Source organism: Anomalospiza imberbis, chromosome 15 (assembly GCF_031753505.1).
Source record: "Anomalospiza imberbis isolate Cuckoo-Finch-1a 21T00152 chromosome 15, ASM3175350v1, whole genome shotgun sequence".
Classification (NCBI taxonomy): domain Eukaryota; kingdom Metazoa; phylum Chordata; class Aves; order Passeriformes; family Viduidae; genus Anomalospiza; species Anomalospiza imberbis.
Window position 1 is genome coordinate 8898630 of NC_089695.1, and position 24259 is coordinate 8922888.

The following is a 24259-nucleotide window of genomic DNA, read 5'->3' on the forward strand; positions in this document are numbered from 1 at the left end:
ACATGGGTGAAGTTCATATCTATGAACTCCAGAAAGTAACAGAATATGCCTTGTTTCTTCTAATTTAGACTGATGTTAATTTTATGAATTTTTTTAACAGTATTGTAGCTATTATAATGAGGGAAGTGGCTGAAAATGTAATATTTGTCTCTTTGGCCTAATTCACTGGGTGGGTTGAAGAGAAAATGAAACTTCTCATGTGAGTATCACTGTACTTCTGCACAGGCAGGTTGCTCACTGTGGGTCCTGTGTAAGGCCTGTGGGACCAAGCTGAAAGGAACACAAGCCTCTGCCAAGGGTGAATGCACTATTTTCTACCATCAAAATCACTACACTTTATAATCAGTAACTTTTTTTAAGGGCAAAGTTACTGAGTTTCTTGTGTGCAAAAACATTTGCCACCTCCTCAAATTCCAATATTTAAACATCCTAAAGAAGCTTTGAGAAGTAACCTTTCCCTTTAGATCTTGACCACAGCAGTGTTACACTTCAAAGCAGGTATGTTCAGGTAAGAATTTCAAATATCTTCCAGAAGAATTACAGACTAAATAACTTAAGATAAACAAATCTTGTAAAAGAATGTATTAATTCCCATAGCTTAAAATATTTAATTTAAGCCTTGGTATCTACCCTACGCACCATTTAACAGATGCATATAACAAACCTTCATACATCCAGTGTGTGCAACAGAGAAGATGGTTTTGAAACGGTTTCCAATTCCAAGCATAAACAAGTTCTTTATCATAAGTTACTGTATAAAAGCAGTGAAATAGTTAAGAAACACAGGCTTATTATTGTAATTTATTTTAAAAACCTTATTCAAAATATTAAGTGATACAAGTCCAAGTACAATAAAAATTACTGCAAGAAAAGAGTTTTGGGATATTTTGTTTGTGCTTTACTTCCTGTGGTTACGAAAAGAACGCATTTAACAGTAGGATATAGAACTTTTAGCATTTCATTCCTAAAACAGTATCATGCCTGCAAACTCCTCATGCCAACAGGCGTGAAATTGATTTGTTTCCAAATGTTACATAACTACTTGAATACCAAGTCATTAATTATAGGGTTCTGATTCACCATTATTTACAAATGTATCAGTCTGAAAACTAAATCACAAACAGAATGTACAAAAAACTAAAATTTTATATTTTACAACTCATGAAAACATAAATAATGGAAGTACAAAAGACAAAATTAAAAAAAAAAAAACAAACCCAAAAAAACTACTGTAGCAGTAACTTGATTTACACTAATGCATAAATGTTTGTCAAAAATGAGAGTGCACTGTCCACAGACTGGCAGGCCCCACACCCTTATTTTCACCTGTCTGTTACCTGGGTCAGAAAAAGAACCAAATAAATTATTCTTACAGTTTCTCCCATTTATAATATAACAAATCACATAGCCATTTCCCAACCGTCTTAAAATTCAACAGAAAGCTTTGATGTATTGAAAGCCTGTCAGCTATCTACATTTTAGTACAATTATTCAACAAGGCTTGTTTTCCACTCATTAATTACAATGACAATGAAGTCATAAATAGCATTAGAGAAAAAAAGGACAGTCAAGAAGCTGCATACCTTCACAAACACATGAAACATTTTAGGAGATATATGGTATAGAACTTCTGAAATAAAATTGGTTATACATAATTATTTTAAAATTATTTACGGCATGAATACATACATAAATTATTAAATTGCCATTCTAGCTATTTTGCCAAAATAGGATCAAATTATGCAACAAGAAAACAGAATCAGAAAAAAAATGAGATGAAAGACTTGCAGCATCAGAATTTAAGCATAGAAAAAAGTAATTATATTTTAAAGTTTGCAATATAGTGGAATTTATGAGCCATGTAAGTGATTAGCAAAGAGATCATTAATTTGATTTAGTGATGCCAAAGTCATTAATTTATTAGACCTAAAGTATTTTATGCTTATTTTTTTGTAGTATGACTATTAAGACTGCTCCAGACAGAAGGGAATGATGCTTAATGAATGGAAAGAGCACTAATTTATTAAATTCTCTATCTTTACAGTTGATATAAAACCCGACCAAAGTAGCAAACAGATGGATCATGCCCTTAATCTTCCACAAGATTTAATCTCCAAAACATCCAGGTCAAAGAAAGTACATCTCATTTCTGTACAAGCAGCTTATTTAGAATACCTGAATATCATTACATGACTGGGCAGGCAAAAAGTGATAAGTTCAGCAAACTCAAGTCACAGTGCTTTCAAAACACGTAGTCATTGGTTATTTTCAGGGAAGGCATCGCTTCGTTAACGTTTTGATCCAAACGATGATATTCCACTGTCCTGGAGCACAGGCCATCCCTCCATCTTCGGCTCTGCACCAGTAAGAAGATCTGAAAGAAAACCAGGACAATTTATAGATGCTGTGCAGAAACATTCTGGGTTTGACAGACAGCTTCACAGTGGTACTGACACCACGGTTTTACCCCCCATGCTGGCAGGGGCATTACTGGGGCAAAGACAATGCATTTTTTAATCACTTATTTGAACTGCTCTCAGATAAATTTTCAAAATGCAAGGGTCTTCAACATCTTCCCCTATAAAGAGTTGGAAATGCACATTACAAATAGGCTACTGCACAGTAAAGGAGGTTTTGGGTTTTTAGCTGCTTTCTTTTTAGAGTCCTGCAAATCCTCACCCAGATCAGTGGTCTCTCCCCCAAAGATAAACACTAAACTTTCCTCTTATCTAAAAAGTAATCTATGGCTTAATGCAAATTTGTGCATGCACCTCTGTTGTGTCTGGTTGGGCTGAAGTTAATTTTTAATGCTGGCAATATATTTTGGAGTAACAACAATCAGGCTATTTTTGAGACACAGAGAATTAGTTTGTACTGAAGAAACATTTACCTGATAACAGAAACTTAGTAGCTTCTCTGTGTTAAACTGGAAGCAGCATTAAACATTTTCTCAAAGTACGTAGTTATACCCTCAGAATGTCTATGATATAAAGACCATATTAAAGTGACTATTAGAAGGATTATCACAATCATAACAAGAACATTCCCACACCATTTGCAGTTAAACTTCCCTTAATTTCTTGTTTTCCTGTGCAGAAAAAAATTAGTTAATTGTTCACCCCCACTTGACTTGGCTCAGGTCTCCTTTATAGAATTCATGTTGTACACTGCCAGTGTCCATTACTGTACTGATTGATTACTGATGTTACCAATTAACTCATTTTCTTATTGTAAATATTTGATTCAAGTTCATTTTCATTTTGCAGATAAAAATTATACTAATGATCTGAATATTAGTATCACCACAAGACTAAGTGGTCAAAGATTTAATTCTTCAAAAAGCTAAGTTCCTCTTCTTAAAAATGTGTACAAGGGAATGCAACTTTATTTTAAACACTCCAGCTGTTTCTTTCAACCTTTCAGAGCACACTTACCTTCCTCTTATTGTGATAGGTGACATAAACAACCGCTACTAAGAAGGCAACTACAACCAGATGAAAAAAGAAATGGCTGTCTTCTTCTTCATCCAACCCTGAGACAGAAACAGCTTTTATCTTCTCATCAAGGGTCTTGATCTCCTCGTTGTAATTACTGATGGTGTCAGAATTGTCATCTTCTGACATCTCTAGAAGGTCTGGATTGTATCTAGAATTCGGTGTCATTTCATAGGCATAGTCATCTCCATCTGACTCCATAGTTTCTTTTATGATGGGTGGGGAACTATTTAGTGTGTCTTTCAAATCTGTTAGAAGATCTTCTTCCTCAATTTTAGTATCTTCAGAAGCATCAACATCCACCTGTGATACTGGACTAGCAGGGACAACAGGTGACAAAGAGTCACCATTTGCTGTAGGTGGCTTTCCTGCAGTCACCGAATTGATTTTGGCCTCCTTTCTTGCTGAGGTTAAACTCTGCAAGCTGTCTGTCAAATTTTGGGATCTACTCAGTGTTTCATTCTCACTTGTAGAAGAAATATTTCTTGTAACCACATCCGCTTTCACAGAACCTGAGAAAAATATGAGAAACTATCAGAACTATGCACAAAGCATTGACTTCTCTGACAGAAAACTATTGCCACAAATTTCCTTCATAGACAAGAAATCATATAAAGAACACAGCATATATCACACTGCACACTTTTTAGCATTCATTTTCAGATATACATACTCCTGCACTTTGGCAACTTCCAAAGAAAAGTCTTGAGTGGGACTGGAACTAAAGTTTGTAAGCATGTGCCTTGTAGATTAGTGTGGCTAAGTGTCCCTGAAAAAATTAGCACGTCTGTTTTCCAGACATAAGAACTTCAAAGAGGTGTCATCCTTCCCTCTGTGGATTGATGACATCTTGTAGAATCATACATGATTAGCATTTTCTCCATCACCAAATTCTTCTTCCCACAGAATGAGCTGAGGTCTACAAAGGAGGATGTTCTCAGGAAAGCTTTTCCTGCAGTTAAGTTTTTCATCTTTCACCATTGCATGTTTTACCAACAAAAAATGAGAAGACGCTGCAAAGTCCCCTTCAATCAGGACACAAGACAGCAGCACCTCTTCCCAGGCACTAATTTTTATTGAATTTGTAGACACTGAAACGGATTTCCAACCTTATATTACCTCAAATGAAACTACTGAACTACGGGTTAAAAAGAAACGCTGCCATGTTCTGGGAGGACAGCTTTTTGTTGGCAGCAGTTATTGTAATGAAGTAAGTCAGAAAGAGCACATAACACTACACCCTCAGGCAAATTCAGCATCTCTCCAATGCTGGGAGGGCTTTGCAAAACTACATAAAAAACAAAGTGAGCATTAAATCCAGATACAGAGCCCACTGTCCCTTTTCTTTATCCAAAGGACAGTAAAAAAAAAGATGCAGAGAGAGTTTAACAGCCAATTTTTTTAAACCTAAAAATTAGCAAACTATTCATGTTTGCAGCATATCACTACCAGATTCAAATCCAGAGGCACCTTAAAAAACGCAGAACAAATTTTAGACTTTCAGCCTGCATTTTCATTTAAACCAGGAAACCATACTTGCCTTGTATTTTGGCACACCAAACTAATTTTTCATTTTACAAAAGCAACAATACTTTCATTAAACATTTTCAAGGCTCACGGGAAAGTCACAGACTCTAGAAATGAAGCATTCAACCAATTGCTCGTGTCAGGTTACTTGTAAATAAAATATTATAGAGGGGACACTGAATCATGTTATTCATGGAACTTTGTATATTTGCTGAGGTTCAGTTACAACAGAGCTCTTGTTTACATGGCACACTTCTGCCGTATGAATTGCTGCTATTTAACCGACTGTAAAACACAGAAGACAACTCAGCTCACATGAAGCAGACACCACAGTGCCTCTCTGTGGAAATTCAAAGTCAACCATTTCACATCTAATACACTTTTTGCTGCTGAAAAAACTACTCGTCTGAATTATCATACCAACATTAACTTGTTCAGTTCTTATCCTGGACAAGTTTAGGGAATTCTGATCTCTCCTCAGGTTTAAGCCAGATACTTGCATATGCAGAGATAAATATGAGGAAAGGCAATTGCAAAATAATTTCATATTTATAGCTAGCTGGCATATTGCGAGGTCAACCTTACTGCTACCCTCCCCAAACAGATAACTATTAGAGAGTAATAGCTAAACTTTTTAAAATACAAACAAGCATATTTTGCCTATAAATCTATACTGCATCTGGCCTTACACTTCAAGTTATTCTTGAATTCTTTTTAACACTGAAGTTTTAGAAGGATATATGCTTAAATGCAAGGGACTCCCAGTGGCTGTTGCTGCACCTTCAGACTGAGAAAGAGCCATTTCCTATTATTCTTAAAATATGGCTGGGTTTTTGTTTTAACAGCAGCTAGAAGTTTAGCAGCTAAACCACAACTGATTTCTTATATTTACCCAAAACTATTTGGCGTTATAAACGGTGGTTGCACTGTTTACAATTACACAACAGTCAGATGATTTTAGATCCAGAGATGCCTCAGCTTCAGAAACAGACACTAATGTTAAATCATGGTGACAGAATTAGCAACACAAACACCGCACATAACTCACTTCCAGGAAAACTGCTTTTAGAAAGCAAGTTGTTTCATGACTCCTGAAGTTAAAAACTCTCCGTTTCCTACAGATTTCTGTCCCAAATTCTTACTGCCTACCCATTAAAGCAGGTGAGGGGCAACACAAATACAGCTGGCGTGGAGATACTGACTGACAAGCACGGAAGGAAGTGATGGATCAAAGAGTTCCCTTTTTTCCTTCACTAATTCCTTTCTCTTCACTGCCCAGCCAGTCCTTCATCCAACACAAAGAGAAACTCACTGCCCCTGAAAAATGCATTTCTTATTAGCCTTTGGTTACAGCCATCTGTAGTTTCAAAGGGAAGAAAGAAAAACTTAACTAGGAGTCAACTTGCAGAATAACATAAGCTTAATTTCAAGGGGAGGGGATACTAAAACCAGGCACGCAGCCAGAGTGTTTAGAAAAAGAATCCCAAGTCTGATGAATGAAGCAACCAGCAACAAAAGCGCTGCACACCTGGCAGGCGGCCTCCCGCCCCCCGCCCGGGCGCTGCCCTTCCCCTGCGCGCAGCCCAGCGCTCGCTGCCCTCAGCCCAGCCCCAAACAGAGCAGAGGCCGAGGCCAGGCCCGGGATCAGGCCCGGTCACCGCAAGGCACGACCCGCGCCGGCCGCGGCCGCACAGCGCTCCAGGCCCAACCGTAGAGACCGATGAGAGAGACCGGCGGGGCGACCGCACAAGGCCCACAACCCCCAGCCAGTCCCCCCGCCCGGCCCCGCGGCGCTCACCGAGGGAATCCTCCCCGCGGGCCGCCAGGGCCCAGCCGCAGAGCAGCAGCAAGCACAGGGCGCGCCCCGCCGGGCCCCGCCGCTCGCCGCCGGCCGCCGCCATCTTGGCCCCCTCCGCGGACGTGGCGATGGCGCCGCCCCTCGCGAGGCGGCCGCGCAGGCGCACGGGCGGGAAGGCGCGGGGGAGCTGAGGGCGGCGCTGCGGCGTCACAGGAGCGGGGCGCTGCGGAGCGGCGGCGGTGCAGCCGGGCGGTCATGGAACACGGTCATGGGAGAGCTTTCACACCGTCCAGAGCAGCCCTCCACCGGCACCGCCACTGTAACCCCTCAACCACATCACCCAGCGCCAGATCCCCGCGCCTCTGAGACCCCTCCGGCGGTGGTGACTCCACCGCCTCCCTGGGCAGCCGGTCCAATGCCCGGCCAGCCCGACAGTGAAAAGGTTTTTCCTTTATCGGATATATCTGAATATCTGATCTGAATCCTCCAATCTCGGCTTTAAACCGGCTCTGGTCCTCTCACTGCCTGCATCAGCCTGGGAGCTGCCTGCGCGCGGTTCTTCGGGACCGCTGATGTCTGGAGGGGCTCCACTCCTGCCCGCAGTGCTGCGTTAAATGTCTGAGCTAGGAAATGCTCGGGAATGGCTCCCGGCGAGGCGAAGTCAGCACTGCCCAGCCTGTGGGCTGTCGCTGGGGTGGCTCTGCACTCTCTCACTGTCGCAATGGCATTGCCTCATCGGGCACATCCTGCACCGCAGCTCTCGCCATCTGCAGCCGCCCACGGCAAGGGCCTACACGTGGAAAATACAAATACTAATGAACAGCCACTGAAGTAGATCCAAGCTCAGAACTGTTCACTGCACACACTTGTTCATAGACAGGTAATTCACCTACTGAAGTCTGTAATAAAGGACAAATAAGTCACGTTATGTTGTTTTACCCGTGAGATAAACACGTGTAATGTGCAGTTGTCAGAGGTTAGCAGCAAGAACAGTGCCACATCTGGAATTTAATTCTACTACGTATTTTTGGTTTGTGTGGTACAAAACATGCACCAAGATGTTGCCAGTCTTCTGGTGGAGCCACAAATGTAGATGAAATTGTTTTCACAATTAATATGAAGACAGAGTAAAAGATGACATTTCAATATTTTATTCAAGTCAGGTTTGGGTTTTTTATCCATTTTTAGTAGTGTCAAGTACAGCATTTTGGGGTCTAGTTCCACACAAAATGGAAGACTCTCTAAAAATGTACCCATTTAGTTGCTAAAAAAAAGTGGTAATAAAAGAAAATTCCGTTTTAGAATTAGTGATGCAACTATGTGATTGCAGTTGCAAAGACTCTTCCCTGATTATGTCCATTTTACAAGCTTTTTCATCAGTGCAAGGGGAAGGAACCACAACACAGGACAGGCAGTATTGGCTGAGTCACATCAAACCTCCTCCACAAGGACTTGGACAAGGTAGACAACCTAAAGCATTCTGGAGACAGCAGCAGGTGTGGGATAACCAAGTAAGACAAACCATTAATGAAACACATATCTAAAAAAATAAATTTTAAAATCCCTTTTTCAGACAATTTTGCACATTCCCTCATTGACTGAAACCTTAGGTGTCAGAACATTTTGCTTACATAATGAACAGTACAATATAGTGGTCTGCAATTCCCAGGTTTTATAACACATTATCACATTCCTTGTGCCATCAATATATTAGCAGAGGTAATCAACACCTTCCTTCTTCTTATCACATGGTAGCTGACAGATGAGATGAGCAATTACATAAAGAAAAAAAGCTAGGATTTTTTATTTATGATTTTGTCTCCACTTCTTTAACATCATTTTTAAAGCTTAGCTGTCTTTAACCAGGACTAGCAGGACACATACGTAGCAACACTTGCACCCCAGACAAAACATTGAAAGGTACACTATTTTCTGAAGGTAGCTATGCTGTATTTTCAGATTAGCAATTGTGAAATCACTTCTTATGCTTCAAATTCCAATCCTAGACCAAGTTTGTGACCCCCTGCATTGACATTCTTGCCATCCAACAAAGCTGACAACGTCAGTTTGATACCTGCAAAAGACAAAAGCGAGAGAAAAGTCAACTTAAAACTTGGAATGAGCTTTATGTTCAGAAAGTGCCATGTCTGTTACTGCTTTAATTTATTGGGTAGCCAAGTTAATGGGATTTGGCAGCTGGCCTTGGAAGGACTGGACATTTTAAAACAATTTGCAGATAAGAAATCTTTCTGAATTATGAAATTTATAATAAACCATGATGATAGATTCTGCTTTTTATCACTTTGAGTAATTAAAGCTCTGAGCCAATTCACTGCTGCTGGTCTATTGATTAATCTAATTTTAGAGTCCAGAATTACAAAAACCTGGGACCTTGATACATACTCACCTTCCTAAACCACTTTAAAATCTGGGTATGAAAAAGCCCAATCCCCATCTGCTGTAATATCTCATGTCAATCTGCTCAGTATTCTGGCAGCAGATTTATTACACTACATTAAAACCAATTTTGCAGCAGAAAGATTGCCCTCTTCCTGGGCCAGGGGACCTTGAGAAAGTCACATTTTTAAGAAGAATAAACTCCGTAATAAGAAGCCTCTGAAATATTAAAAATTTAGTTACAGATCTGTGACACAAAAAATTATACACATATTTTATGTCAACATGAGAGACTATTTGACTGGTCAGTGGACAATAGTCTCTAATAATTCTGCTTCCAGCAGACATCCAAAATTAACAGAACAGTCCCTAGAAAAGTTCATCACTGGCTTGCCAAGCAAGAAGAGCACTCTTACAAAACCCATCATACTTTATCACCAAAAAACTTCTGATATTTCAAGATTAAAGTATCACTTTACTGATTCTGACTTTTTTCTGCATAGACTTACCTGGCTTTAAAGTCTGAGTGTATCCTAACCCAATCAGACTGGAGTTGTTCACTTTAGCCTTAAAGGGAAACAATAAAGCATTATTTAGTATTAAATAGTAATATTAAATAGTATTAAATAGTATTAATATTTAGTATTAAATAGTATTAAATATTTAGTATTAAATAGTATTTAGTATTAAATTAGTATCTTTCTTCAAAGTTCTCTGTGCCTGAGAATTATGCAACAGCTTTTAAGCATGTAGGGATTTCAAGTTTTAAATCCCAGATAAATCTAGAGTTAAGTTTTCTACAACTTAAATCCCAAATCTCAAAGAATATACAGTCACTGTAGAAAAGAATGGGTTTATTAACATAATTTTTAATTTTTTCCAGACTGACACAAAAAGAGTCTCAAAATAGTGCCCAGTAATACAATAAAACATTCTGTGTCTCTTATAAGGAAAATCCAATAGCTGTGCTCTCAGGCTGCCAAAACCAAACCAAACAGATCCAACTGCACAGCACAGAACTGCATCAAGGCTGTGCTCTGCTGATGGAAAGGCTGCTCTCCATTTCCATTACAAGCACTTCTTTTCAAATGCATATAAATGTACATGCACAGGACTCACAGAAAAAGAGGCATCTGGGTCAATCTGATACTTGGCTGCTATTCCAAAGCGAGTGTTGCTATTTCCAGCTGTCCAAGCCAGATTCACAGCAGTTTCCAGTTTATCATTCACCTTCTGGTAAATGGAGCCGCCAAATTCCGTTCCATCATTCCTGGAAGGAATGCATTAGTGTCGTTTTAAACAGCACCCCAAAACAATCATCTTTTATTATTCCAGTAAGAGTTGTATTTGCACAACATCCACTTACACCTCATTAAATATCCCTGTAACAACTAAGATAGAGACATTAGGCCAGATTGGTTTTGAAGCTATTTTTAGACACTTCAATTCATTGCAGATTATTATATCAACAACTTCTGAAACTGAAAAAAAACCATGACAAACTATCAAAAATTAGACCAACGATGACAGCTTCTAAATTTTCCTTTCCTGTAGATGGGAATCTTTGTAGTAGAGAGATTTATTTTTCCCTGCGTGACTCTGAAATAATTATCTTCCCCTGGCAAAAGTCTCCTTGTGCCCTGAGAGGGCTGTATCCCAGTCACAGAGCCTGAGTCATCCCAAAACTGCCATGTCAGCGTGCTTTTACCAGACACAGAGGAACTGTATCACAGGTGAAGATGCCAATTTAATGTGCAAGTCTATAGGCTTTTGCAACTGAGTTCCATTTGCAACAGTCTTTATGGTACATCTGTGCTATGGTCTATGGACTAGAAACAGAAATTGAACTAATTTTGCTTTGCAGAGAGCACTGGCCCACAGCTGAATGGTGAGTGGCACCAATTACTCCAATTATTCCAATTACTACTGCCCCAATGTCACACTGGAATAAAGTGTGGTAAATAAAAGGCAAAAACGTAGAGCATGCAGATCATAAAAACAAGACCAAAAGACTGCTAAAGGCTTTGCACTCCTCATAAACCAGTGAGCATCTGTATTTCCATTTTTGTTTATTTTCTTAAAGAGAAGATACAAACATATTGTAGAAAACAGGCTTTAAACCCCAGGAAGATTTAGGGTTATTTCTAAACTGTGAAACAATCTGGTTCCAATTATTAAATAACACCAGACCTTTAGTGATTACAAAATGGGTACATTTAGGATCTTTTCCCTTTTACCCCTCTGGTCTGATATTCTTTAGTTCATAAGAGTTGCACAAAAAGCAGCCTATTTAGAAGTTCAAGCAATAGCAACAGCCTTTTAAATGGTTAGAGCAATTCTTCCAGAAAAACACTGCAATACTTACTTCAGATAAGACTGAAGCTCACATTAACTGCATGTGCTTGGCTCTCAAGAAAAGGAGGGATTAAAAAGGACTGAGGAGAGGTGGTTATACAGGCAGATTTTGTGCAAGGTTCCCACACAGCTCTGTCTTGACCTGCAACATTAGGGGGGGGCGGTCTGAGCTATGCTTAAAAAATGAGGAACGTCATATTTAAAACTAGAAATTATCCAGCCCTACCTCCTTTGTTTATATTATTAAAGAATAATAATAATAATAATAATAATAATAAAGTCAACTTCTTTGTAACTCTAATAGTAATAACAGCACTTTTTTGTGCCAATAATAGCACTTTTAATGTAGTTATATTAAAAAATAACACTAGCCTCCTATGAAAATTAATATATTAAGGCACTCTGAAGGCAAGTAACTTTCTAGAGTCCCCAGCTGGTTTGTGTAATGCCAGGAACAAAAAAAAAAAACATGTTTCATGCCCCACCTAGTTACATTATCTGCTCTGCCACGGCATCCCAGTGAAACACTGACCTCTGTAGATGTAAAAACCAAGCAGCCTAGTGAGGGGAGTTCCATACACAACTCTTTCTGGGATTACATAAAAGCTCTGACACATCTTCAAAGCTGAAATACATCAACCACCTAACTAATCTATTATTAACAATAAATAAGATTTCTATTTGTACAATACACGTATAGTTTTGTACAATAACAGCAACCTGAGATGCAGACCCTCAGGAGCAGAAGAAACAGATCTGAGCCCTCACTGCTGTTACTTTAATTAAGAGCTGCTGTTTCTGCTGTTGCTTTAATTAAGAGCAATAATAACTACAGCATTTTATAGCAAAAGCCAATAATACAATGTTTTGAACTGCTACAGCACAACTAAGTTGAAAGTCATTGTGCTTGAAGGAGTAACTTCTAACTCCTGAGTGGAAGGGGACCCCACATATTGTTCTGATGAAGTTTTCTGCCCACATTTTTGTGCTTTGGCAATCCTTCAAACATACTGTCTGGGCTGTGGGGGTTCGATTGTTCTGTAAGGCAGCGGGAGCTTCCAAAACCAGATCGCTGCAAAACAGCATGAAACGGAACAGAAGGCCTTTGAAGAAGTAGCTCTAGGAAGGCAGAACAGTTGTTCAGCCCTCAGATGGAAACAGCCTGGAATAGCTCTGCTACATGCAAAATATCCAATTACCCAAGGGCACAGAATGGGGGGGGCAGGAGAATGGGTTAGGGATTGCCTGATCTTAAAAAACTGTCTTCCCCAAAGGCATAAATTGCCTTTTTAGGAGTTACAAGAGACTGTGAATTTAAGGTTTTCATGAATTTGATCCTGGTTTCCCACTGTTGATACATTCAGAAAGGACAAATACTTGTTTAAATAGATTATTAGAAGTTGCAATACCAAATAAACTTTTACACCATATCCCTTCCAGTACTAAAACAAACCCAGTCCCTGTCTCTTCCAGTCACTCCCTTTTGCCTGTTCTTGTTCATCCTCTGATTAATTCTTTCATCTACACATCAAACCACCATTTTGTTTGATGTTGACAGGTGTAAAAGGAAAGCACTGCTTTTATTTCAGCTTTCACAAAGAGTATTTTTATAACTTACTTTTTTATTATACCATTAATGGATTCTAACAGTCCTTATCTGTTAGACAGACACTGGACCCTTGGGTGCTCAGTGAATTCCAGTTCCTTCCATCATGCACTCCCTCACCCACACAACTCAAAGAAAAGGTAATGCAGCTGAAAAAATACAGCTTGACATCTTTAATGAAGAATTACTTTCCAATTCCCCATTCCCTTGTTCACCATTGCTGAACCTCTGACCCTTTCATTGTTTAGTAAGCAGCAAAATCCTTCCAAATTCCTTTTTAGCCTGTCTGCCAGTACTTACACATTAGTATGAAGTTGAAATTCATCAGTCTTATAGCCAACAGCAAAGTTGCTCTGGGTTACTCTAGACTTTACTGTCTCAAAAGACATTTGGTAGCCTGCCAGCCACCCCTCATAGCCAAGCACGAGAGCTCCACGTATTGAAGGACCCGCAATATCAAAATCCATGTCACAGCCGATGTTGATGTGCTCCCTTTTGTAGCCCGTCTTAATTTTAGCACTCTTTTTCCTAAAGAGAAAAGACAGATATCATATCTTTGCAAAGGCACACCTGTAGGTAGCAATTCCATCATATCACTTACTTTAACTCAGTGTAATAGTTCCTGAAGACATGTTCATCCCTAGAGAGCCACATGATATGTCACCTTCTCAGTGTTCACCTTTGCAAAATCCTAAGTCAGCTACAGTGAATTCTTTGCAAATGAGCTATAAAAGGTGGTGTGGTGCCCCACAAAGCACTTCTGGACTGTCTTCTGAAAAGCAGCTGCACATAGATGGGAAGTGACAAAACCATATCCTCATCTCCAACTGATGCAATGGTTTTGGAAGTTTGGTACATACAAGGAAGGAATGGAAACTGTAGAAGTTTACAGGTTTGCCACCAAAAGTTCACAGTAGTGGACTTGCTTGCCTGTCCCAGGCAAACAATTTTTGACAATCCTAGTGATTTGGGTAATTTTATTTACTGTGACAGACATTAGAAAATCACTACTTTGTGACAATCTCTGCTGTGAAGCAAGCAGGCTGCTTCAGTGGCTCTGACATCCCCATTTCTTCTTAGGGTACTTGGAGAACTTTAAAGGTTACAGCCTTAATCTGGCAGAAATAAACTTTCCTGAGTCACCTGTTTATTTTTATACTATTGGTCAGAACAGTATTTCCTCATGTGTCCTTAGGTTGATTTTCATCAAGGGTGCAGACTCTCACAAGGCAAGAGAGTTATATCTAATATGTTCAGCTACTCTTATTTAAGATTTTTTTCTTCTCTTTTTACAAGTGTCTTCTGTCTTTGACCAAATCTTTACTGAAATCTTTCTGGAAATGTCAGGCTAATTTGAAATTTCAAATCAACCTTTCACATAAGCTAACAGAAACAACCTCCAAGAACAGTACTGGTGCTATCCAAGTGTCCAGTATCAGAGCCACACATAGACTGATCTCTTTTTTATTATTATTAGCTCAGACCCAGGAATTTCTTCTGTTTTGCAGAATCAAAAATAAAGTGTAGGAGTGCCAAAAGCACTGATCTGCAACTTCTGTAAAAGTCAGCAGTACCTCGCACCAATGTCACAGGGACAGAGGTAGGAACACAGAGTGCTCCAAAAAATTACTTTACCTGCTGAAAGATTCCTCACAGTCAGTAAGTAATAAGGAGGGGGAGAAGAAGTCTTATATTCAGACATGGTGCATCACTGTCAAACTAAGCCAGGTCACACCAGGATTGAATCTCACTCCATTTACCCACATTTAACAGTTCTCTCGAGGCAATCATAACTACAGTGTCTGTGAAGTGCCCAAGAAATAGTTCTAGACCTGTAACATCATTCTTGAATAAGGTTTTTCTTTTTAATTTCTCTAAGAATCCTACCAGTTAAAAAATAACTATAAAAATCTGCTTGAGATTTTTCTGACTAACAAAAATATCTTGTTAATCTAGAATAGGAGTGGACTGAAAGCAGTTGACAATGCAGAACACTAAATCTAAAAGGCAGGGTGAAAGGTCCCCTGGGACTATTACCCTGAGAGCCTGCAGTGCAGCCTGCTGCTCTGGGAAGCTGATGTGCAGAGTATTTTGACTCACTGGCAGCACTGCTTGCACAAAGATAATCAGGGGAAAAAAATAAACCAACATCTAGACCTACAGCTGCTGCTTAATCCCTCTGGCCCACATAAAACATGGCATCCAATCACCATGTCAGAAATACCCATCACCACCCAGGCACACTGTGGCCTGCAAGAATTCGGATGATAAATTCAGCTCGGGACAAGAGCCCAGTTCTGTGTCAGCCTATCAGAGCTGTGGCCAACTGGCCCCTGGAGCTCATTAAGCTTTGCATTACAGCTGACTTGTTTAGGGCTTTTATTAATGCAGCAGCTCATCCTCTGACATGGCCAGAAATACAGAATGGAGCAAAACCACAACTTTTTCTTCACTCTCTAATTCTAACTATAATTTTCAAGCAATTGTGTTTAAGTTTGCTTGCTATAGTTAAGGATTATAAAGGGATTATTAACACTAAGGTCTAAGTGACACGGACATGATTTCATCATACTCAGGCTGATTATTACCTGTCTTGATACCTCAGGACAAAAAATTAAAAATGCCTTTTTTGTCACTTTAGCTTACTCACTTCTTACCCAGTGTTAGGAGAGAAGGTGGAGTCAAAGGTCAGCTTCAGGCCCCGTGCAAGCTGAACAGAAAAGAAATTCAGTGATTGGATTTCTAGTTAGACATCAGTGTAAATGAATTTACAAATTGCTTTATTGGAGCCAAAAATTACCTGATCTTCAAGAGTAATCTCAGTGCCTAGTGTGTTGTCGGTGTTCCACTTTTCTGTGAACATCAATCCATATTCCGTCCATCTGTATTTTGTTTCCAAACTACCACTGACTTTGCTTGTTTCTGTGTTTGCTGAACCTGAGCTTGTAAATTCCTAAAAGAAGAAAATAATTTATAAATATATATATTTGTCAATATATACATATATGCAATCAGGCAAATGCTTATACTTATAGAACGTATCAGTCATTATAATTTGTTAAATATTGGTTCATATAAATACAAATATATTTATTTTAAAAAGAAATATACAGTAATCACAAAACCATTGCAATGTTTTGCATTTCAATGTGCTTCCAAACTTACCAATCCATTTTCAGATCTTGTTTTCAAATCAAGCTTTATCAACCCAAAACCTAGGGAGTGAGTAAAAAATATGAATCATATATATGTTGATTTGAAAAGCATTTCTGATTTATTTCTTAAAATGCTGTTCTATATCACCTGTGAACTATTAAATAGTTGAACCAAGGGCACAGTTATCAAACCATGTGTTTCTAAGAAGCAGCTTGTACTCAATTCAGATAACAACTGACAGATGAATCCTATTGACCTCAGCAATACAACTGGGACCAAATTAGGTAATAATACTTTTATTCACAGTGAGCAGCATTCTGTTCTGTTCTGTTCATAAGCAAACTACTGCCATCAGTGATCCTGTTCATCAATACAAGGGCACAGCCAAAATACAGCACACAATTTTCTCACAAAACCAACAACAGTTCTATGGGGAACAGGAAGAATTTTATCAAAGAAAAGTAAGTTACCCTCCCTTTCCAAACAGCAAGGCCAATGTGAAGCTGTGATGCTGTGAATTCTAATGGAAATAATTGGAGTATTTCTCAGGGAAAAGCAATAAAATCCTAACAGTTTCAGGGATCAGGTAGACTAAAGGACCAAAATTATTTTGGCTTTATTTACCATATCCCTTGGTGAAAATATCTCTGGCAGATTTGCCCAGGTCAGCATAAGCAGGTGGAACAGCCATTTTCTGGAAAGGAAAATTTAAGAAATAAAAAGAGGAAACTACAGTGTTCAAAATTTACTTAATTCATTTAAGCAACAAGAAACTTAAGCCCATTTCAACCCCTTTCATTTTGTATCCCTCACCCACCACTTAAATACAGCCTGAAGAAAGCAGCTATTGCAAACAGGGTGATTTCATTTTGCTCGGGAGCCAGCAGCAGCAATGACCATGTACTTGCCACTGAGCATGTGAAACAGGCTGCAGAGCTAATATACATTAAAATAAAGGGAACTGTCTATGCCTTTCCAAAGAGTTAACTGTTGTTTTCTTATCAGTGTAACTGCATGAATGAGCTTATGGTTTTTTCAAACCATTTCTTGGAAATGTTTCTCCTGTTTCTCGCAATGGATCTCTGCATTCTGATGTAAAGCATTAGGACCCCAACTCATTCACTAAGGAAATACAACCAGAACGAGCATCTACCATCAGGAACATCTCTCTTCCCCTCATTCAGAACAGCAAATGGCTAACATTTATGCCAGCAGAATCAATAAATGGTCATTCTTATACTTCAGTTTTCTTTGACTTTGCTATCACTGTTAATGGGTTAATATGTCTCCTTAGACATTGACCTTTAAGTGTTTTTCTGTGCACCTGAGAAAAAATGACCTTGCTGATAAAAATTCAGCCTGCAGGGAGGCTACCCTGTGAAGCCAGGCCATCAGGAGGGCAGCAACAACCCCGCTTCAGCGGCAAAATGCAGACTGGAGCTCCCTGCAAAGGCACAGCCCAGTGCTGGGGACACTGCAGGGGCAGCTTCCTGCACTGTGTTTTGTTTCCTAGGGATGCCCACACTGCCATGGAGGTCCTCACTTTCCCATCTTCAGCAGGCCCTGACCTTCTTATTTCAGTGGCCTCCTGCAGAAGACATAAATGCATCCCATTTTCTCTGCCACTTGGAAAACTCTCTCACCATATACAGAGGAGAAGATAGCATCCTGAGAGGAACAAACCAAGTGAATCTCCTTTTTATCCAAGTACAATAATTTCTCTCTTATTCAAATAAATAATTTCTTTAGGGGAGACAAAGTCAAGCAATCTGAAATGATGCACATCTTCTGCCTCTGTAGACAAGATTTCCAAATTCTACACAGCAAAGGGGATAAATTGTACTTACAAAGCTAATCCTCTCGATACCAGATGTTGCACTAAAATTCCATATTCACAAACTTTTTGGCTATTCAAAAGCAATAAGCAGTTTACTACACATGCATGCAAATGCTTTAAAAAACTGCCTGACATTCTTACTCCAGAGAATTCAATGTTAGCAGAAAACGACTCCTTTAAATCCCACACAAACCCACTAGCTCTGAACACGAGGGTGCTTTATTATCTCTCTGGCTGAAGACTGGGAGGCAGCTCTCAGGCAAGCTCCCCACCCCATGGAGATCAGATAGGGACTTTCAGCAGTCACTCAGCGCCTCAAGCACTCTAGAAAACAAGCTGGTGCCTGTTAAAGCAGGATATTGCCATTGCATAAAGGAAGAATCCCTGTCCTAGAGGGAACAAAACAGATCTGGTGGCTAAATAAAAGCAAACAGTCTTTTCAGAACATAAAGTAGGATACAAGGGCACATATTATGATGTAGCTTCAGTTGCAGACTACTTGGGTGCATGTAATTTCTTCCCTGTTATATCCAGTATTAAAATGCATCCCCAAATACACAATCAGCTAGAGTGTTAATTTTTTCAAATTCATATTCCAAAGCAGTTTTAGCTGCTTATATTGCACCTGAATGTCTCTGCTTGGGTTTGTTTTGTGAAAACATAAAAGCAGGGATTTAATTTTTATACACAAAATCAGCCTTTAAAAGGGGGGAGAAAAAGGGGAAAAAAACCCCAAAAACATAAGCAGAAAAAAACCCCTAAGAAAGTATTACCACATTTGTTTAAGTAATTCCTCTGCTCCTCATTGAAGTCACTAGAAGCAGATACAATATCCTGCTTGGAAATCACCCCCCAAAGTCAGGCAGCACTCCAGAGAGGGATGGCAGGAGTCAATAAGAGCTGTCTGTGTACAGCAAATGCTTCTGCCTTGCCAGAGCAGCCCAGCCCCATGAGAACCCTCTGATGGATATTGCCATTTAGCATCATCAAAAATTAAAAATATTACAAATCTCTACACTTGAAAAATCATATAAGCATTGCTTTGAAAGATAATGCACTGCTCTGCCAGCTGCATCTCGGAATCTATCAGATCAATTTTATCAACAGTCCCTTTGAGTCACTTCATAAAATCAAAATATTTTCTTCATAAGTGAATGCTGTATGCTTTTGGGTTGGATTTTCTCAGTCATGTTTTTCCCTTCTCCAGACCCATGAAGCCAAATTTTGTTCCCTGATGCCTGTGTATCCCCTCTGGCTCTGGCCAGGCTCATCAGGTGCATGAGCTGTGCCAGGTTGCTCCACTGCTGCAGTCTGGGCCCAGAACAGTGGGAGACATGAGAGCTCCACTTAGACAATTACTGTAATTAGGGGACAATACTGAAAGCCAAATCCCTGCTGGTTGTAAGGCAAATCATATAACACACACAGAGTAAGGTGTTTAAAATTGCTGAGTGTGGAAAACGCTAGGAGCTGTGTACTTGGTGGTTAACCTTGCCATTGTCAGCAAGAACAAAACAAAAATAATTATTTCTGTTTGCACTGGCTAATAAGAAGCTTCTTGTTTAACAGATGGAAAACAAAACTGATTACATCCTGTGCGAGTACAGGTTGTAAGACAAGCATGCTTAGCAGGGATTCAAACTCTTAAAGGATCAAGGAATGGCCGTGGCCAAGTGCCCTTGCTTTTCACCAGTGGGATCCCTGCACATTAACTCAGATTAGGTTTGGACTGAAATGAATTCACTGCTTTTATCCTTGTCCAACTGTGCAAATAGCTCAGCGTGACTACGGACCTCAACGCCCGCACAGAGCAGGCCACGTAGAATATCTGTAACGTGTTCTAAGTGGGAAAATATTTTGGTTTTCTTGAGTAAGAAACACCATAGCACAAATGATGACTGAAGAAAACCTGAACTGAGGAGTAAGCTCCAAGTGCTGCTGTGAGCATACCTCCAGGAATGCCTGATTTATAACTGCCACAGGGAGAAAACAGGAGTTCCCTGCGGAGCTGCAGGACCCAAGAGGCAGCCCCAGTGAAGATTTCATTACAGCAGGCCAAATTTGAGTACTTTCCAATGTCACAGATGGCAAAGTTTTCACTTTGTGATGCAGTTCTGGGCAATTAAATCAAATTCAGTCCAAAAAGTAACGAACCCACAGGGTGCCCTGGCAAATACAAGGATTGGCTGCAACCAAAGGAAAACTCCTCTGTGCTTGATAACTGTCATACATGCCTAGGTTAAAGATTCCCTGCACATATTTATCAGGTTTATCATATTTACATGGGGAAAGGAACAATCTAAAAATTTAAGATAAGAATCAAGTCCATTATAAGAATAAAATTCCCATGAAGACAATTGAATTCTATCAGATTGAAAGCTAAGAAAGTAAAAAGGTTGGATTTATCCTTATGTAGCCACATTTTATTCCAAATAAATCTGAACTCGTGTACCATTTCTTGATTGTACCAGTAGTTCTGAATATTCCAGCTCCCTGTCTCCAAAAGCATGGAAGTAGCATAGTACATGCTACTTTTGCAAGTAGCAAAAGATGCTACTTGCAAGGTGGACACATTACAGCTGCTAGGGACAGCTGGGAGGGACAGACAGCATTGGGTTATGCAACCAGATACATGGGGATACATGCATGGGGAAAAACCCACATGAGGGTCTTTTGCCTCAAGGTTAAAAAGAATACTAATTTATTTTTCATTTATGTCCTTCAATAAAGGAAAAATTATTCCTTGGAATGAAGCGGCTTTTAGGTGCCTTTCTGGACCCCCAGCCTGGGCAGTGTCATTTCCCAGCCAAAGTCTGTTGTGGTGGCAATACACCTCAAAGGATGGGGCTTTGCTCTCAGACAGAGCAGGGCTCAGCTCCCTCCATGTCCCATGGCTGCCTGGAGGCACCAGCTCCACTTGGCACCAGCATCCCTCTACAACATCCCAGGCTCCAAGGGGTGCTCAGTGCTGGCTCCACACATTGGGTTTTATGGTCTAGATCTGAAATCCCTTCAAGTCATGCCCACAGTCTGCTTCAGATCAGGTTCAGCAGCCTCACTGTGCAGAGATTTAAGAGCACATTTACCCCTAAATACATGCACAGTCACACAGAGGTCAAACATCAAGCTGGGCACATTCACGAGGCTTTTGAGAAGCCAGTAAAAGCACGTGGTTTGTAAATACTTGGCATTATTAAACACAATACTTAACAACACTTTTTGTCCCAGCTTGCTACTATGCCAACATCATATAATCCATGCACCATTATGACTCAAAATTTAAGATTGGGAGTCCACAATTTCTTTTGTTGCAGGCATTATAAAGCCATGCAGCATCCCTGTGACACTCGCAGGATGCCAGCCCTCCTGCTGGAGCTTTGCTCTGGAACTGCATGCATGATGGAGCAGATTTAAAGAAGGGTTTATGCAGTACCTCTGTAGCCCAATAAAGAGGAGCATAAAGGAAATAAACCCCTTAAAAGCAAATGTAAATATTATTATTTAGGCTATACTAATTATAGAATTAAAGAAAGACACAGCCTGTTCTTAATTGTATGGGTACACATTAGGATCTGCAGTGTTGTATGGCAACCCCTTATTAAACTATAACATATAAGTATTGATTAAATTAATTTAGAGGATGTCACAGCTTGCTGTAGCTACTGTAGTTACTAAACTGCAAGGGAAGAACACAGAACCACATCTCCACATGTTAAATTAACCTGTTTCTGTTAAATACCTGTGGAGGAGGAGAAGAGCAGTGCTGCTGTCCCACCCTGTGCCCCCAGCATGGCAGGGCCCAGGCCAGCACATGCCCGGCAGCACACTCAGGAAGGGACACATCCCTTGCTCCCAGCCCCACTGCAGTAACACCCAGCACCATATCAATGGGGATGAGTAATTAAAATGGAATTTTGTCTTCCAGCACAATGTGACAGCTCACACAGAAATGGAGCATCTGCTACACCGGTGGATGTGTTTTTCCCTACCTGCAGCAAGATGCCAAGCCCAGGAGGGCCTGAGCTTTGCATCCTGCCTCCATCCTAACAGTGCCAGGGCTGGGGAAATTCTCCTGCTGCTACACCAGCCTGAGAGATGTCCCCCACACCTTTACACCCCCATACACACACTCCAAAATGTGGGCAGGAAGAAAAGGTGGATCAGTGCAAACCTTTGATGGAGAGTGCTAGGGGTAGGCATTATTCTGGAATGTCATTACAATAGTGAAAAAGCCCATTTCTGACAAAAATTCTTAGTTGAAATGCCATGAGAAAGGTGATTATTCAACCATCCACTGTACCAAACAAAACAAACTGCAACACACCTCTATTCTCACTAAGTCGTCTGAGAAACAAGCTGGGATCTGTTTCTGCTAGAATCACTATAAATATTCCCCAGAGACGCAACCCTGCATTGGTCACTGATGATGAGTCAGCTCCACTCCATTTTCTGAAAATTTTGTTACCGTTTTTTTTTGTTTTGCAAATACCTAAAGACTGAACGAGTCAAAGACTTTTCCCCCCTCCAGCAAGAGTTGTTCCCAGCAAGGGCTGTGACAAGGCAGAATTGAGGTAGCTGCTGCTGTGGCCCCACAGTGCTCAGTACAGGAGCAGAAAGCAGAGACATGGGGATTTTTAAAGTGACATTATTCCCCACAAGTACAAACCTATATTCTGAGAATAAGCAGAATGAAATGGAAGAAAAAATCAGTTTGCCTGCTTGGCTTGCGGCTTGGGGTTTTGGTACATATCAGAATGAATTTGCCAACCCGCAAGAAGGATGCCGGGGGTCCGGAGGAGCGAGGTGAAAGGGATGTCAGAGCTAAGATGGTGCTAAACGCGGGCAGGTACGGCCACCTTCGACCTTTGCTTCCCGGGAAGGAGCAGAACGATGCCGCATGCTGAAGCGCTCGTCAGGAGCCGCACGCCCGCCGTGGCCCAGTGACCTTTCTCCTCCCGTCACGGGGCCAGCGCCCGGTTCCTTGAGCTCGGCCTCCAGGCTGCGGCCGCCGGCATCCCGGGATGCGGCGCCGGGACCCCGCCGCGCCCGCGGTCCCGCCGGCCGCGACGTCCCGGCCACCCGCGCCTCCCCGGCAGGCCCCCGTGTCGCAATGCCCGGCATTACGTAAGGACACAGTTTTATCCCCGTTCCGCCGGGCCGCGAGTGGGCAAACCCGCCCGGGGCGCTGCGGGCTGCCCCCGCTCCCACGCATGCCCCGTGCCCGGGTCCCGCCGCCCGCATCGCCCCGCGCCGCGGCCCGGGACCCCCGGCCGGGACAGCCCTACCTGCCCCCGCCGCGGCGGCAGCTGCGCTCCGCTCCGCCTCGGCCTCCTCCGGCGGCGGCTGCCCCTGGCCGGTGCCTCCCCGGGCGCTGCGACGGCGGCGGTGCGTGACGGCGGGCGGGGACCGGCGGGGCGGGGCGGCCGCGGCGGGCGGGGCGGCCCGGGCTGCGGGGCCGCTCCCCGGGCACGGGGCTGCGCCGGGCAGCCCCCGCGCCCCGGCCGCACCCGCACAAGGGGCCGCACCGGCCCCCGGCTGCGGCATCCGCGGGATGCGCCAGCCCCGGCACGAGCCGGGGCATCTGCAGCCGCCTGGGTACCAGGATCCCCGGCTCTGCGGAAAACGAGACGAGGTGACTTTTAAAGGACCCTTCCAAGCCAAACTACACTGATTCGATGAAAATCCCCATTTAGTCTGAATTAGCTAAATTAGAATTGCCTAGAATTCAATTTAGAATTTAATTCTAACTCTGCATCCTTTAAAAATTTCAATTCCCCATATCCTGGTTGAGGCAAGAGTGGTGGGAAAGGAGGAAGGGAGGATTTGAAAGAGGATCTGTGAGCAGGTGTGTGATATCTGGTGAGTGTCCAACGGAGCTGCCAGGGGGCCAGGGGTCAGCGAGGCAGCAAGACTCCCCCCCCGGGGACTGACTGCAGGGCGTGGAGAGGTTCTCATGAATTAGGGAGCTGACGGCTTTCCTAACTCTCCCTCAGATACACGAATCAGCCCTCACAGCTTACAGGGAAGCTGGACTGGGTCCAGAGCAACACTCTCCTGGTGACAAAACACTCAGGCAGGGAGTGCTCTGC

General features: G+C 41.6%; 2 protein-coding genes across 3 annotated transcripts; both read right to left on the minus strand.

Annotated features, from left to right (window-relative positions):
* Positions 1–788: 788 nt before the first annotated feature.
* C15H5orf15 (chromosome 15 C5orf15 homolog) lies at positions 789–6976 on the minus strand. Its single transcript, XM_068205736.1, has 3 exons — positions 6820–6976; positions 3435–4006; positions 789–2374 (listed from the first exon to the last, which is right to left on the minus strand). Exons 1-3 carry the CDS (start codon positions 6920–6922, stop codon positions 2243–2245), a joined length of 807 nt encoding a protein of 268 aa, XP_068061837.1. The 5' UTR covers positions 6923–6976; the 3' UTR covers positions 789–2242.
* Positions 6977–7954: 978 nt separating this feature from the next.
* On the minus strand, positions 7955–23675 carry VDAC1 (voltage dependent anion channel 1). Of its 2 annotated transcripts, none has more exons than XM_068205737.1 (9): positions 23456–23675; positions 16958–17027; positions 16343–16392; positions 15978–16130; positions 15835–15887; positions 13478–13705; positions 10336–10486; positions 9726–9783; positions 7955–8893 (listed from the first exon to the last, which is right to left on the minus strand). In XM_068205737.1, the coding sequence occupies exons 2-9, from the start codon at positions 17022–17024 to the stop codon at positions 8802–8804; spliced, it is 852 nt and encodes a 283-aa protein (XP_068061838.1). In that variant the 5' UTR covers positions 17025–17027; positions 23456–23675; the 3' UTR covers positions 7955–8801. The 2 variants fall into 2 exon arrangements, with proteins under 2 accessions (XP_068061838.1, XP_068061839.1); XM_068205738.1 differs by lacking the exon at positions 23456–23675 and adding an exon at positions 22837–22855.
* Between the last annotated feature and the right edge of the window lie 584 nt (positions 23676–24259).

Bases quoted from the DNA above. Each gene is read 5' to 3' on its own strand.
- C15H5orf15 (XM_068205736.1), bottom strand. From the start codon at position 6,922: ATGGCGGCGGCCGGCGGCGAGCGGCGGGGCCCGGCGGGGCGCGCCCTG. The intron at 4,007-6,819 runs GTGAGCGCCGCG...TATTTTTCTCAG, and splicing joins CCGCGGGGAGGATTCCCTCG to GTTCTGTGAAAGCGGATGTG. The intron at 2,375-3,434 runs GTAAGTGTGCTC...GTTTTCTTTCAG, and splicing joins CCTATCACAATAAGAGGAAG to ATCTTCTTACTGGTGCAGAG.
- VDAC1 (XM_068205737.1), bottom strand. From the start codon at position 17,024: ATGGCTGTTCCACCTGCTTATGCTGACCTGGGCAAATCTGCCAGAGAT. The intron at 16,131-16,342 runs GTAAGTTTGGAA...TTCTTCTTTTAG, and splicing joins CAAGATCTGAAAATGGATTG to GAATTTACAAGCTCAGGTTC. The intron at 8,894-9,725 runs GTAAGTCTATGC...TGTCTTTTGCAG, and splicing joins CACTCAGACTTTAAAGCCAG to GTATCAAACTGACGTTGTCA.